Genomic DNA, 14,780 nt, shown 5'->3' on the forward strand with positions numbered 1-14,780 from the left:
TGGTTTTTGCTGCACAGCAGGAACCCAGATTTCATTTTGAATAGTTGTTTGGTGAGGCATTAGACAGGTTCTTCATTGAGACGAAATGAAATATACCAAGCTACTGTTGTACTTCCAGAAACAGAAGGATATGAACATTGTGGCATCAATATTGTGAATGCATAGTCATTATTGGACATCCATAAAAGAAAATTTTTGAAGTAATGAGCAAAGACAGAAGGTGATTATATATATGTGCCATATAAATTGTTGTGTAAAATATAGGTCACTTAGGTCATTTATCTGAGCCAAACTCAACCTTTCATGAGAGGCTGGAAAGAATGAATTCGTGGACCTGAAATTCTCTGGGTCAGACTTGTTAGAGAATGAAATGAGGAAGGGAGACTTTAGACCTAAGAGCAGCTGCCTCCCACTAATTATGTCAGCGGGTGTTAGGAAAACATGATCTCAATAAGGAGGAGATGCAGCACTAATGAACATCTACACAATATGAAGCTAAACAAGCCCTCAGAGCATAATGAAAGAAGTAGAGTTGCCAAAGCAAACCTAGGAAAGTTAGGACGTTGGAGGTCCTTAGAAATAAACCTGTGCATTTTCATCAGCTAGTTCACGTTTGGACCAGAAGCTCAAGTTTTATCACCCACTAGATAATGATTTGAAGAAATACGTACCCTTCCAGCATAATAGGCTTCAAATTTACCAAATTACATTCATTGCCTTCAAAGACAACTGTGTTGTCTCATTCCAGGCAGCTAGCAAATACAGTGTACTTGCTAGGAGCAGAGCCACTGCCTTTACCCCTCCTAATTTTATCACTAGAGCAGGGATCATCACATTTATTGTTAAATTCTGTAGCAGCCTAATGCAAGTACAGAATAAGCTGTATCCAAGTAGGACGCTTTGGGCTCCAAGTAACTTTTAAGCCCAACTCAAATTGGCAAATAAAGAAACTTCATTAATTGTCTCACATATCACCAAGCGCAGAAGTTGTGATAGCCTTAGTCTTGGCATCTCCGTGAATCTCCGGGCTCTGCCTTTCTCCAAGTGTTGGATTCATCAAGTTCATAGGATAGTTACTTCCTGCCTTCATATCCAGGTAAGAAAACATCCAGAAGCAAAAGTACTCTTCTAATACTCCCTTTTAGGAATAAGAAAGCCTCTCCCAGGAACCTCCCAGCAAATGTGCCCTGGTCTCTATTACAGTTGGGTTAGATGCCTGTTCATTGATTAGTCACTCACCAGAAGAGTGGGATTATTCTGGTTGGCTTAGACAGTTCAGGATCCACCCATGGACCTGGGTGGGGCCACCTACTTGAGTAGAATGGAGGAGGAGTATGTACCAAAACTCAAACCCAAATTCTGTTGGACAGGAAGAAGGAACGAATGGACATGAGTGGACAACAAATAATGACCTCATATACGTCAATAAATATTGTGGATTGAATAAGTGAATAAACAAAAAAAAAATGCATTCCCTTTATTTTACTCCTTTTGTCTTATTTTTTCCTGAATAGAGGGTAGCTAAAATATCCACTAATGTAAGAATAATGCTGGTCAGGAATTCAGATCATTCTTAACAATGTGTTATAACTCTAAATATATTCATATCTCAGGGTTAATGTTTTTCACAAATCTCTATATCATTTCTACAGTGGCACAGTTTCCTCTTAGAGGTCAATCTAGTATAATCTAGATTTTAAAGAAAACTCATAATAAAAACTTTATATATGAACTTTGATGAAATATTATAATAGCTAATATGCCTGTTAGAGTTTGGGATCTGAATAAGACTTTAATTTTTGATGGGGTATGACTACTTAGGTAGCTTAGCACCCAGTCAATTATTGATCAATAAGAAAACTCACATTAGCTCATTTACTTATCCCACGACCACTCAAAAGCTGTTTTGGGTATGAAATCCTTTCAGTACTACATGGACTAAACAAGTCTCTTTTATAAAGAACAAATTAAGTGATAGTGATTTTAGAAATGTGAAATGAAAATAAATCTCAGGATCCCAATGGCACTAAACCAAAGGGAAAAATCAAACTAGGAATTACTTAGGTCAAACCTCCCTCCATTCTATTCCTAAAAAAGATAGCTACTAAGATTAAAAAAAAAAAGCTACACAGCTCTCTCACAATTTGTCCACAAGGAAATTCTTTGAGGACAAAGGACACAGAACTCAAAGTTCTTCCTCTGCTCACTGAGATAGATGCATATCTGATTGCTTCCTTTGGAAAGGCTTATCAGGAACTCAAAAGAACGCAGCCATTTGTCTTTTATCTACCCATGACCTGGAAGCCCTCTTCAGGTCACAGGTGGAAAATTGATTGATGTCTACTCTCCCTAAAATGCATAAACCAAGCTGTGCCTGGACCACCTTGGGCCCATGTTGTCAGGACCACCTAAGGCTTTGTCATGGGCACGTGTCCTTAACCTTGGCAAAATAAACTTTCTAAATTGATTGAGACTTGTCTCAGATATTTGGGGTTCACCGAAATAATATAGTTTGTTGCATATAAATAATCCAGCAAAAGAAAAACATTCAGCCTTTTGTTATATTCCTTTCCTGCCCCGTCCCTTCAAAAACAAAAGAAAGTAAAACAGTTGATGGCGCATGCAATCCCTTTTTAAGCGCAGATGCATCTGCAAGTCCATTTTGTGAATATTCAATGAGTAGTTGGAAGTCAGATTATATCCATTCCCAGAAATATTCCAAAAAAATTATAAAATCCCTAATTATACCTCTCCCTTCTAGACATTTGTACATGTTCTTTCCCTCCAAACTGGACACCATTGAGCACCACAGGAACACACACTAAAAACAAAGATTAGTCACTTTTGCTATGCCTGATGATTTTCATCTTTTTCTGATGGAAGTCGCACATTGTGACTGAGGCTAAGTTTTGGCTCTGTGTGTGTGTGTGTGTGTGTGTGTGTGTGTGTGTGTTTGAGATGGAGTCTCACTCTGTCACCCAGTCTGGAAGGCAGTGGCACAATCTCGGCTCACTGCAACCTCCGCCTCCCGAGTTCAAGCAATTTTCTTCTTCAGCCTCACGAGTAGCTGGGATTAGAGGTGCCTGCCACCACATCCAGCTAATTTTTGTATTTTTAGTAGAGATGGGGTTTCACTATATTGGCCAGGCTGGTCTTGAACTCCTGACCTCGTGATCCACCCACCTCATCCTCCTAAAGTGCTGGGATTACAGGCATGAGCCACCACGCCTGGCCAGCAGTATGTTTTTTAAAAGCGTTTTGAATGTTTATGCCCTAAAGTAGTGTGTGCACTTTCCAGCTGTTAGCTGCCTGGGTCTTGAAGATATTTGTGTTTGTTCTCCTAGAAATTATTTCAAGTTTATGAGATTTATGCTTATAGTTAATACCAAATCACTTTCATTTTCCATTTTCCACTTAGTTGGTGTTTAAAAAGACTAAGAATGAAATAAAATATTGAACTATTTTTATAAACATGGCTGTTTATATCATTGCTGCGATCTGGACGTACTACTTGACAGGCAGATAACTACTAAACACTTAAATTATTTCTTTTGTCAGCTAGTGTTTGAAAGTCTACATTCAAAATGCTAAGATTGGGTTATCAATATACTGTATAATGAACAAATACAAGCTGTCGGAAGATGAATTTTTGAAAGTTGCAAACAACCTAGTCACTAGCTTACTGTAATGATTGTCTGGGTTTGAATTTTAGTTCAGTCTTGCTCTTTTGCTTGGAAAAAGTTTTGAGTCCAACACTCAGGCTCTCACTGTGAGGGAAGGGTGGGAGAGCACTGCCTCCTTAACCCTGGCCTTTAAGAGAAGCTTCATCAGCCACACATGGTGATCTTGAGACATGTTCCCTCATTTGGGGGCATGGTGGCCTGGTGCCTGACACTTCCTGAGGAAGTTAAATCAGCTTGGATAGTGTATTAGTCCATTTTCACACTGCTATAAAGAACTACCCAAGACTGGGTCATTTATAAAGAAAAGAGGTTTAATTGACTCACAGTTCCACATGGCTGGGAAGGCCTCAGGAAACTTATAGTCATGGTATAAGGCGAAGCAAGGCACCTCTTACGTGGTGGTAGGAGAGAAAGAGCATGAAGGAGGAAGAGCCACTTTAAAAACCATCAGATCTCATGAGAATTCATTCACCATCATGAGAACAGCATGAAGGAAACTGCTGTTTCCCCATGATCCAATCACCTCCCACCAGGTTCCTCCCCTGACACATGGGGATTACAATTTGAGATGAGACTCAGGTGGAGACACAGAGCCAAACCATATCATTTTGCCTCTGTCCCCTCCTAAATCTCATGTCTTTCTCACATTTCAAAACATAATCATGCCTTCCCAACAGTCACTCAAAGTCTTAACTCATTCCAGCATTCACCCAAAAGTCCAAGTCCAAAGTCTCATCTGAGACAAGGCTAATCCCTTCCACCTATGAACCTGTAAAATGAAAAGCAATTTAGCTATTTCCAAGATACAAAGGAGGTACAGGCATTGGGTAAATGTTCTCATTCCAAATGAGAGAATTTGGCGAAAACAAAGGGGCCACAGGCCTCATGCAATTCTGAAAGCAGGTGGGGCAGTCAGTCATTAAATCTTAAAACTCCAACATCTCTTTTGACTCCGTGTCTCACATCCAGGGCATGCTGATGCAAAGGGTGGGCTCCTATGGCCTTGGGCAGCTCTGCCCCGTGGTCTTTCAGGGTACAATCCCAGAGATGCTTTCATGACCTGGCATTGAGTGCCTGTGGCTTTTCCAGGCACATGGTGCAAGCTGTTGGTGAAACTACCATTCTGGGGTCTGGAGGAAGATGGCTTTCTTCTCACAACTCCACTAGGCAGTACCCCAGTGGGGACTTTGTGTGGGGGCTCCAACCTCACATTTCCCCTCTGCATTGCCCTAGTGGAAGTTCTCCATGAGATCTCCACCCCTGCAGCAGACTTCTGCCTAGACATTCAGGCATTTCCATATATCCTCTGAAATCTAGGTGGTTTCCAAAGCTCAACTCTTGTCTTCTGTGCACCTGCAGGCTCAACACCATGTGGAAGTTGCCAAGACTTGGGGCTTGCACCCTCTGAAGCTTCAGCTCAATCTGTACCTTGGCCCCCTTTAGCAGCTGGAGCTGGAGTGGCTGGGAAGCAGGGCACCAAGTCCTGGGGCTGCACAGAGCAGCAGGGCCTTGGGCCTGTGATGCCCTGAAGATCTCTGACATGCCCCAGAGACATTTTCCCCATTGTCTTGGCTATTAACATTTGACTCCTTGTTACTTATACAAATTTCTGTGACTGGCTTGAATTTCTCCCCAGAAAATGGGTTTTTCTTTCTTACCTAATGGTCAGGCTGCAAATTTTCTAAGCTTTTATGTTCTGCTTCCCTTTTAAATAAAAGTTTCAGTTTCAGATCATCTCTTTGTGAATGCATATAACTGAATGCTTTCAGAATCAGCCAGGTTAACATGTTGCTAACATGTTGCTGCTTAGAAATGTCTTCCGCCAGATACTCTAAATAATTTCTCTCAAGTTCAAAGTTCCACAGGTCTCTAGGGCAGGGGCACAATGCCACCAGTCTCTTTGCTAAAGCATAGCATGAGTGACCTTTACTCCAGTTTCCAATAAGTTCCTCATCTCCATCTGAGATCACCTCAGCCTGGACCTCACTGTCCATATCACTATCAGTATTGTGGTGAAAACCATTCAACAAGTCTTTAGGAAATTCTAAACTTTCCCATGTCTTCCTGTCTTCTTCTGAGCCCTTCCAAACTGCTGCACCAACTTCTGCCTACTACTCAGTTCCAAAGTTGCTTCCACATATTCAGGTTATCTTTATAGCAGTACCCGACTCTGCCAGTGCCAATTCTCTGTATTTGTCCATTTTCACACTGCTATAAAGAACTACCCGAGACTGGATAATTTATATAGAAGACATATTTAATTGACTCAACATTCTGCATGGCTGGGAAGGCCTCAGGAAACTTACAATCATGACAGAAGGTGAAGGGGAAGCAAGGTACATCTTACATGGTGGCAGGTGAGAAAGGGAGCAATGGAGGAAGTGCCACTTTAAAAACCATCAGATACTGTGAGAACTCACTCACTATCATGAGAACAGCATGGAGGGAACCATCCCCATGATCCATCACCTCCCATCATATCCCTCCTTCAACATGTGGAGATTACAATTTGAGATGAGATTTGGGTGGAGACACAGAGCCAAACCACATCTGGTAGCAACTGGGAGGTACCAACCTTCTTGGCTTCTGATTGCAGGACAAAGATATGTGAGTCTGAGGACTAGGTATGCTGACCTGGGGCATTGTATAAGGGATTCTGCACATGAGGGTGATTTGCCAAGGCCAAAAGACCCTCAGTTGTAAGTAGCCCTGGGATAAAGGTGAGGTGAGCCAGGAGTGGCCAGTGAGGAGGAGTCAGTGTTGGAGAGGCCTAGCAGAGGAACTTCTGAATAAGCCATAAAGGGAACGATCAACTTTGAACATCTGTTAGTACTACAGGGTACAAAGCAAAGAACTTTGCTTCTCCCTTGCCTTTTTCCTACCAGTACACCACCCCATTCCATACCAAACCTGGAGAAGGCTGAAGTGGAGATAAGAAGGAAGGAAAATAGCCAACCATGGCTTTCTAGTTAATAAAGAAGGCAGGTGGCCATCTGCAGTCAGCCATAGCTGGATATAGATGGGGGCATATCTCATTTGTGATTGAAGATTGACAGTTGGCTATTATATTCTCATTTATGAACTGAGACTATGACTATGACTCAATGGGCTGTAAGATTTTGTATTACTTAAGAGAGATGAAAAAGGTTATGGGGCTGCCTGAGGTTTCTTTCAGGAGCCTTAGTAGGAATAGCTTCCACTAAGTGGACTTGATAGGACATGGGAGACAAAAGTAAAATTGCAATTTGATAGCACCTCACAGATTGTCCTTATTCAATGTATCTCGTGTGTGTATATGTGTATGTATACCAGATATATATATACACACACATATATGTATACACACACCAGACATATATGTACCAGATATATGTGTTTTATATTGGTTTCTTAGCTGAATTTAAATTTTAAGCAAAAAATATTAATACTTTTAAAGATTAGTTCTATTAGGAACATAAAATTAAGACAGTAGTTTAATTCTAGTAATCGAAAGATAAAATACAACACTACCTTGTTATGATGAAGCCATAAGTATTTTAATTTTTTAAACCTAGAGAGATCAATGACCTCTGTCAGTTCCCTGGAAAGAAAAAAAATGTGGACATTAGCAACAATCAGTTCACACGTAGGTAAGACTGGGCATGTAGTTAGTATGGCTTCGTAGTAACTAGAAGGTTCTCTCTCTCTTTGTCCTTTCAAAATTGTTGGCAAACTCACCTGCTTATTTCAGAAATTCCATCATTATAACTTCATTCATTTGAATTAAGATTTTGTCAGCTAGTTAAAGCTAATACTTGAAGGGGAGCACTTTACCACATTAGCAAAAATTTACACCTCATTATGACTGAATTTATTGGAACCTTAATTCAAAACAAGTTTCACTGGGGAGAGGACAAAGGAAAAAAGTGAAGCTAATACTGGACTTTCAAGTAAATGTGGGAAACGTAGCTGGGTCCTGTTTCAATATCGTCTGTGGGTTATTACTGTGGGGCAATAACCTTGAAGTATTTAGCCAGACTGGACTCAGATGGAAATTGCAGGACACCAAGAGACAGACACTGTGTGAAGTGCTTTATTCTCCCTTTATTTATTAATTATAGGATTAAAATATTACCCACTTCTCTTGAATGGTATGAGATTCCACCTATCCAAGTGGTCTTGGTTCTTGTTCCTAAGGCAGCTCACTTATCAAAGGGGCAGTTGTGGGTTTGGGAGAGGGCACTGTCTGAGATAGTTGGTCATTTGATTGATGTGGCCTAGAGTAGTTGGATCTCTTATTTCTCAGGGCAGAAATTGTGGAACCCAAGTATGTATACATATACATATCTGTTTATTTAACAAGTGCTTATAGATCACATATCGTTATCTGTTTATCAAATTCTTATAGATCACGTATTGTGTGCCAGGTACTTTTCAAAGCATAAAAATATCAATATTTACTATTATTACAGATATTAATTCATTTACGGTAAAATTTTATCACAATTATTTTTAACCTTGGGACGCTGAAGGAATAATATTTTTCTAATTTTTATAAAAACATACATTTTTTGAAAGCATGCAAACATTTCTAAACAAAATAAACTTTTTTTCACTAACTTTTTATATTGAAAAATGTCAAACCTGAGAAAAGATGAACGAATAGTACAATGACCACTTGTATACCCATCATAATTTTTAACATATTGTCACATGCTTATCCTATCTATCTAATTTATATATTTATTGGTTGATAATTTTCTTGGTGAATCATTTGAAAATAAATTTGCAGGCTTATTGCAGGTGTCTCAGCTTAAGGAGTTCATCTTGTGTATCTCCTATATCAGGGCATTGTCCTGTGTAACCAAGATACCATCCTCACACCTAAGAAGATGAAATGGAATTCAGTAATTTAATCTAATATGCCATTCATGTTCAAAGTTTCCCTGTTTTTCCTACATTTCCTTTGGTGTTTTAAAATCTTGTATCCCATTAACATTCATGCTTGCATTTGGGGTGATGTAATCTTTGAGTCTTTTTAAAGGTAATCATCTTCTTTCCTTTTTCTCCCTTAACATTAGCTTTTTGGGCTGGGCATGGTGGCTCACACCTGTAATCACAGCACTTTGGGAAGCTGAGGTGGATGGATCACCTAAGGTCAGCAGTTTGAGACCAGTCTGGTCAACATGGTGCAACCCCGTCTCTACTAAAAATACAAAAATTAGCCAGAGGGTGGTAGCACATGCTTGTAATCCCAGTTACTTGGGAGACTGAGGCAAGAGAACCACTTGAACCCAGGAGATGGAGGTTGCAGTGAGCCGAGATCGTGCCATGGCACTCCAGCCTGGGTGACAAGAGCAAAACTCTATCTCAAACAAACAAACCAACCAAAAAACATTAGCTTTTTGGAGAGTCCAGGATAACTGTCTGGTAGAATGTCTTACATTATTAATTTTTTTGGATTGTTTCCTAATGATCAAATGCAAGGAAGATCACGTCTACTTCTCAATTACATGGGTAGTAATTACTGAATCACATAAGGATCCAAATGATGTCAGTCTGCCCCACTCTTGATGAAGCTAAATTCAGTCATTTGGTTAAGAGGGTATCTGCCAGTTCTCGCCACTATAAAAGTACAAATTTTATAATTGGAAAGTCATACATGAGGCAAGTATCTGAGATCATGTGTATATCTTGCTCCCTGACAACTCTTTACTCAATCGCTTTAGCTTCAATTGATGATCCTTATCTGAGCCAATAGATTTAGGATTATAAAATGATTTTCCTAATGTTCTTATTCTTTTTACATTATTAGCTGCTATTCTTATGTAATGAACATCTGTTCCCTCCTCTTCTATCTCATTCATTCTCCTCCCCATCTTCCCTGAATTTTCAAGTTTTTTTTCTTAATCCTTTATCACTTAAAACAATGATCAAATTCTCCCTTATAAAAGACATTTCAAGCAAAATCGTGTGTCTCTTTGATATGTACTATTAGTTTTTGAGCACTTCCCTGGCACAACAAAATATTTCAGATTCTTCCAAAACAACTTTTTTTTTTTTCTTTTTTAGAAAGGGTTTGGCTCTGTTGCCCAGGCTGGAGTACAGTGGCTCCATCTTGGCTCACCACAACCTCCACCTCCTAGGTTCATCAGATCCTCCTACCTCAGCCTCCTGAGTAGCTGGGACCACAGGTGTAAACCACCATGCCTAGCTAATTTTTTGTAGAGACAGGATTTCACATGTTGGCCAGGCTGGTCTCAAACTCCTGGGCTCATGTGATCCACCTGTCTCAGCCTCTCAAAGTGTTGGGATTACAGGTGTAAGCCACCGCATCTGGCCTCAAAGCAACTTTTAGTAGGAAATTTGTACAAATAATAATACATTCTCCTCTCTCACTGTAGATATGCAGCTTATTTCAGGGAAAGAGTACTTGGACCTTGGGGCACCGTAACTATTGCATTGGGTGATAGTGAGAGTATGTTAACTTCATCTGTTCCTACGATAAATAATAAAGAAATCATTACATGGCTACATTAGAGTATCTCATGCCCCACTCAGAGGATTTCCCATAAAAGTTATTTTATTTTATTTTATTTTATTTTATTTTTCTCTATTCTATTTATTTTATTTTATTTTTTGAGACTGAGTCTCGCTCTGTCTGCCAGGCTGGAGTGCAGTGGTGTGAAAGTTGTTTTAATACACTAAAACTTTAAAGTATTAACTGTGTCAAGTTACTGTCATTAATTTTTTTGTAACAGTAATATCAATGTTGAATTTTCATTGATTAGGTAATATAATAAGTTTATGTTTCATTTTTCTTTTTTAAAATTTAATTTTAAAAAAATTTTACAAGCCCACATCTAATATCATATAAATTCACTTTTCAAGGGTACTCTAACTATTTCATGTCAGAAGGGTTTATTCTGTACATAAACCTGTCCGAAATCAATAACAAGCTGTTACATTATAAGGTGAGGCCAGTCAAAGGATAAATGAGAGGTAATTCTACTAATGATGGCTATGACTCATGCTGACAATACTTGTCAACATCCTGTTACAATGTATGTTCTCCATGATCACTCAAGAACACGTCAATAAGATGCTTTCCATTTCCCAGAGTCAACAGAAACTTAGGCAAATAGATAACTCAGTATACCAGTGTATTGGCATCTGGACTGGGAAATAGTTTTGTCCACAGCTGGATGAAATGGTAACTTAGTATCCTCAAAATGTAAAAGGTGTTTTCCTTCTCATAAGCAGACCATTAATTACCTACTGTCAGGTGATCAATATCTCAAATTTTCTAGTATTTTAAAGCTACTCTTATTATCTTCTTACCTTAGTGATCAATAGTATACAATTGTCAAAATCATGAAAGATGCAATCTTTTGACCACATGAAGTATTTATTGTTATTTTAAAACTAACTGACCTATATCGAGTGGCTCAAAGTATGACCTTAAATGTGTCAGAATGTTCTACCATACGTGTTCCATACTAAATGTATTTTTAAATATTTCAAACTTGTCACGAATGTATTCCTTTACTACCAAGAGATTCAGAGTCCTTACAAAGATAAACACTTTTCTCTGTACTGATAAACATAAATATTTATTTATGATAAAATATATATAATAATAAAGGATTTCTCCAAATTGTTAGAAATGAAAGTGATTAAATTTGTTGATAAACTAAAGCATTTTCTTTACTGGAAGCCTATTTAAAAATAATACACAGAATTCAGAGGCATTAAAAAGCACAAAGTAAGGGGGACACAATATAGGAATAGGGTCACTGTGCTTAAAATGCAAACTTCAGTGTCACTTATTGGCCAGTGAGAACTGCGGTATCAGAGTCTAATTTTATTTATAACTCCCTCTTCCTCTCATACCTGTGTTCTATCTCATTCTACTCCATAGAAAAACGCAATTTGTTGTCTGCCCCCTTGAGGAGTTCGAGTGGAATCAAAGTGGGCTGTTGATATGTGAGAGGGATTTTTCTACTTACCAGTAAAATTTGTATGGGGATAGGTAGAGGTTGTAGTACAATGGGGGTCATTATCGTAGTATGTGGTATAATGATTCCCAATAATAGTAATAATATTAACCATACTAATGCTTATTGAGTGCTTACTGTGTGCCAGTAACTTTGACTAACTTTTAGTAACTCACCTAAGCTTCACAACAACCCTGAGAATGAGGTAGTATAATTATACCCAGGGAATATCGTTGCCAGATAAAATACAGGATATTGGGCTACATTTGAATTTCAGGGAAACAATGAATTTTCCAACTACTGTGTGGGACATACTTACACTAACTAAAATTATATTCATTGTTTCTATGAAATTCAAATTCAACTGGATGTCCTATATACTTATTTGTTAAATCTGACAATCCTAATAGGGAGGTTGTACGACATACCCAAGATCACCCAGCTGGAAGAGACAGAGCTGGGATTCAAACAGCCTGTCTCCATAATCTTTTTTTTTTTTAAATCATTTTCAGTATTTTGTCTCTCCAGTAGAAAACTGTGGACTCCAGGAAGTGGTAAAATAATTGGAGTGTGGTTGCCTACCCAGTCCTTGAGGGGCAAAAATGGAAAAGAACATTTGAATCTGTGAAACATTTTAACATGATCATGATAACATGATACTCTTTCATTTTTTTTTGTTAAGTACACTTACTTTTTAGAAAGGAACAGCTCGAAGACATCAGCATCCCTCTTGTGGCCACGTATCTTTAGTTGATCTTCAACTGCCTGATAACATATAATTAATCTGTCAAACTACATTCCAGTGAACAAAAATGCTGAGGCATTTGCAGTCAATAACAATAATGTCTACAAGAAGATCAAAAGAAAGGTGAATATGGAGATAACCATTCTAAACTGATAAATTCCAACACTACAATTATATATTATTTACTCATTTTTGTGGTTGAATTTCATTATCCTTAATCCTAGGCACAGATGTTTAAATAATTTTTAATCAGAGAGAAAAAAATATGCATGTGTACATATACACCAAAAGCAAGTTTTTATTCTCTATGAGGCAAGGTAATTTGGTCTTTAAAGAACTATTCTTAAATGTTTCTTTGAACATGAAGAATTAGTATTTGATAGGTTTCCTATAGAGAATTCGCCCAGTATAGGGTTGGAGGTGGAAAGAGTAGGATAAAATGTATGTTATTATAGGACATTCTTTTTGTGCCTATCACATTATGCTTGGCACCCAGTAAGTTCTCAAAAAATGTGAAATGAATGAATACATGTCATTTTTCTCTGAACAAATGAATAAATACATTTTCCCTTGCTTGGCAAGCAACAGTGACTTCATTTTTCATGAGTTGCTAACATACTCATACTGTGAGAATTTTTGGTGGAGAAGCAACTTTTATTCCCATAGCTCTGTTTCAAAAATAAAACTTTAGCAACAGCTGTTTAAATGCTTTGCTTTTTTCTTTTAAAGTCCTTTGCTAAATTATAAAATAACGTTAATAGGCCACATGACCTAAAATAAGATGAAAAAAGTAAAGTCTGTCTGTAATTTGCCATGAAAAAGTAGAGCTAACAAGACATGACAAAAGTGAAAAGTATAATTATTGCAGTCCTGGAATCTGACAAACATTGTAATTATCAGAGTCAAAACAATCACTGAATTTTAGCTCGGATTTGTTATGAATGGTGAGGTTATAACAGACTTATAAATCTTTCTGGGTGATATATGAAATTTTGACAGTAGTTTTGCTATTTGGTAGAGGACTTCAATAGGAGTTATATTTAGTGCAATGAATGTATTTAAAGAAATGAGGAAGGTAGGTATCCTAGTGATGGACAGCAGCTGCAAATGTATAGTCCCGAACTTCCCATGACACTTTGTTAAACAAGCTGAATCTAGGGACTTGGAGCATTCATAGGCTCAGGGTTAGGCATTGCCATCAGGGTGCTTTGTTATCCAGTTACACAAGCCGAGCCTGGGGCTTGGAAAAACCCACTGGATCAAGCTTAGACATTCTCATCTGGTTTTGTTTTGTTTTGTTTTGTTTTTTGAGAGAGCAAGCTCTGTTGTCCAGGCTGGAGTGCAGTGGCATGATTTCGGTTCACTGCAACCTCTGCCTCCCAGGTTCAAGCAGTTCTCCTGCCTCAGCCTCCTAAGCAGCTGGGACTACAGGTGCATGCCGCCACGCCCGGCTGATTTTTTGTAGAGATGGGGTTTCACCATGTTGGCCAGGTTGGTCTCGAACTCCTGAGTTTAGGCAATCTGCCTGCTCCAGTCTCCCAAAGTGCTCCGATTACAGGTGTGAGCCACCACACCCGGTCCTCATCTGGGTATTTTAACTTAAAGATGTCAACTATCAGCCTCTACTATGTACAGTCAGTCACATCTTTGCATAGTGTTTGGGGTGGTATAGCCCAGTCAAAGAAGAATTAAAACTTGGCAGCCATCTATTAAAATTATAAATGTGCTTTTAAATTGATGCGGCCATTCTACCTCCAGGACTCAGAAACACACAGGTGCATACACCCAGACAAATGTGATTATCACTGCTTATTTCAGCACACATTTTCTGTGGTTGTGAAATAGTCCCCATTAACTGGAATGCAGGTTAAATTGACATGTGACATCACAATGGAATACTGTGAAGTAGTTTCCAAATATAGAGAGGTGGTCTGATGGCTAATTTTATATATAAATTTGACGGTACTATGAGATGCCCACATAGCTGGTAAAACATTATTTATGGGTGTGTTTCTGAGGATGTTTTTGGAAGAGATTAGCATTACTATTAGTGGACTGAGTAAAGAAGATCACCCTCGCCAATGGGGGTGGATATCATCCAATCCAGTGAGGGCCCCAATAGAACAGAAAAGCAGAGGAATGTGAATTCATGCCTTCTTCTGGAGTTAGGACATCCATCTTTTGCCTTCAGACATCAGTATTCCTGGTTCTCAGGTCTCTGGGCTTGGACTAAACTACATTACTGGCTCTCTCCTGGGCTCCAGATTGCAGACAGCAGATTGTGGGACTTCTCAGTCTCCATAATCAAGTGAGCCAATTCCTCATAATAAGTCTCTTTCTATATATCTCTATATATCCTATTATTTTGTTTCTCTG

General features: G+C 38.6%; 2 protein-coding genes across 3 annotated transcripts in view; one reads left to right on the plus strand and one right to left on the minus strand.

Annotated features, from left to right (window-relative positions):
• The window catches only part of LRRC72 (leucine rich repeat containing 72), a 49,882-nt gene that overhangs the window by 31,907 nt on the left and 3,195 nt on the right, over nucleotides 1-14,780 (minus strand). Inside the window, exons 2-3 of the mRNA XM_011983949.1 lie at nucleotides 12,351-12,424; nucleotides 7,194-7,263 (exon numbers count right to left, since the gene is read on the minus strand). Of these exons, the coding sequence (XP_011839339.1) occupies nucleotides 7,194-7,263; nucleotides 12,351-12,424 (144 nt within the window). The remainder of the gene's footprint in view (nucleotides 1-7,193; nucleotides 7,264-12,350; nucleotides 12,425-14,780) is intronic.
• Nucleotides 14,319-14,780, plus strand: part of SOSTDC1 (sclerostin domain containing 1) — a 71,086-nt gene continuing 70,624 nt past the window's right edge. Inside the window, exon 1 of one of the 2 annotated variants that reach the window (XM_011983945.1) lies at nucleotides 14,319-14,712. The gene's annotated coding sequence lies outside the window, so the exon portion shown is untranslated. The remainder of the gene's footprint in view (nucleotides 14,713-14,780) is intronic. The other variant, XM_011983947.1, reaches the window with a different exon arrangement.

The sequence above is a fragment of the Mandrillus leucophaeus genome, unplaced genomic scaffold (genome assembly GCF_000951045.1).
Source record: "Mandrillus leucophaeus isolate KB7577 unplaced genomic scaffold, Mleu.le_1.0 Scaffold258, whole genome shotgun sequence".
Lineage (NCBI taxonomy): Eukaryota > Metazoa > Chordata > Mammalia > Primates > Cercopithecidae > Mandrillus > Mandrillus leucophaeus.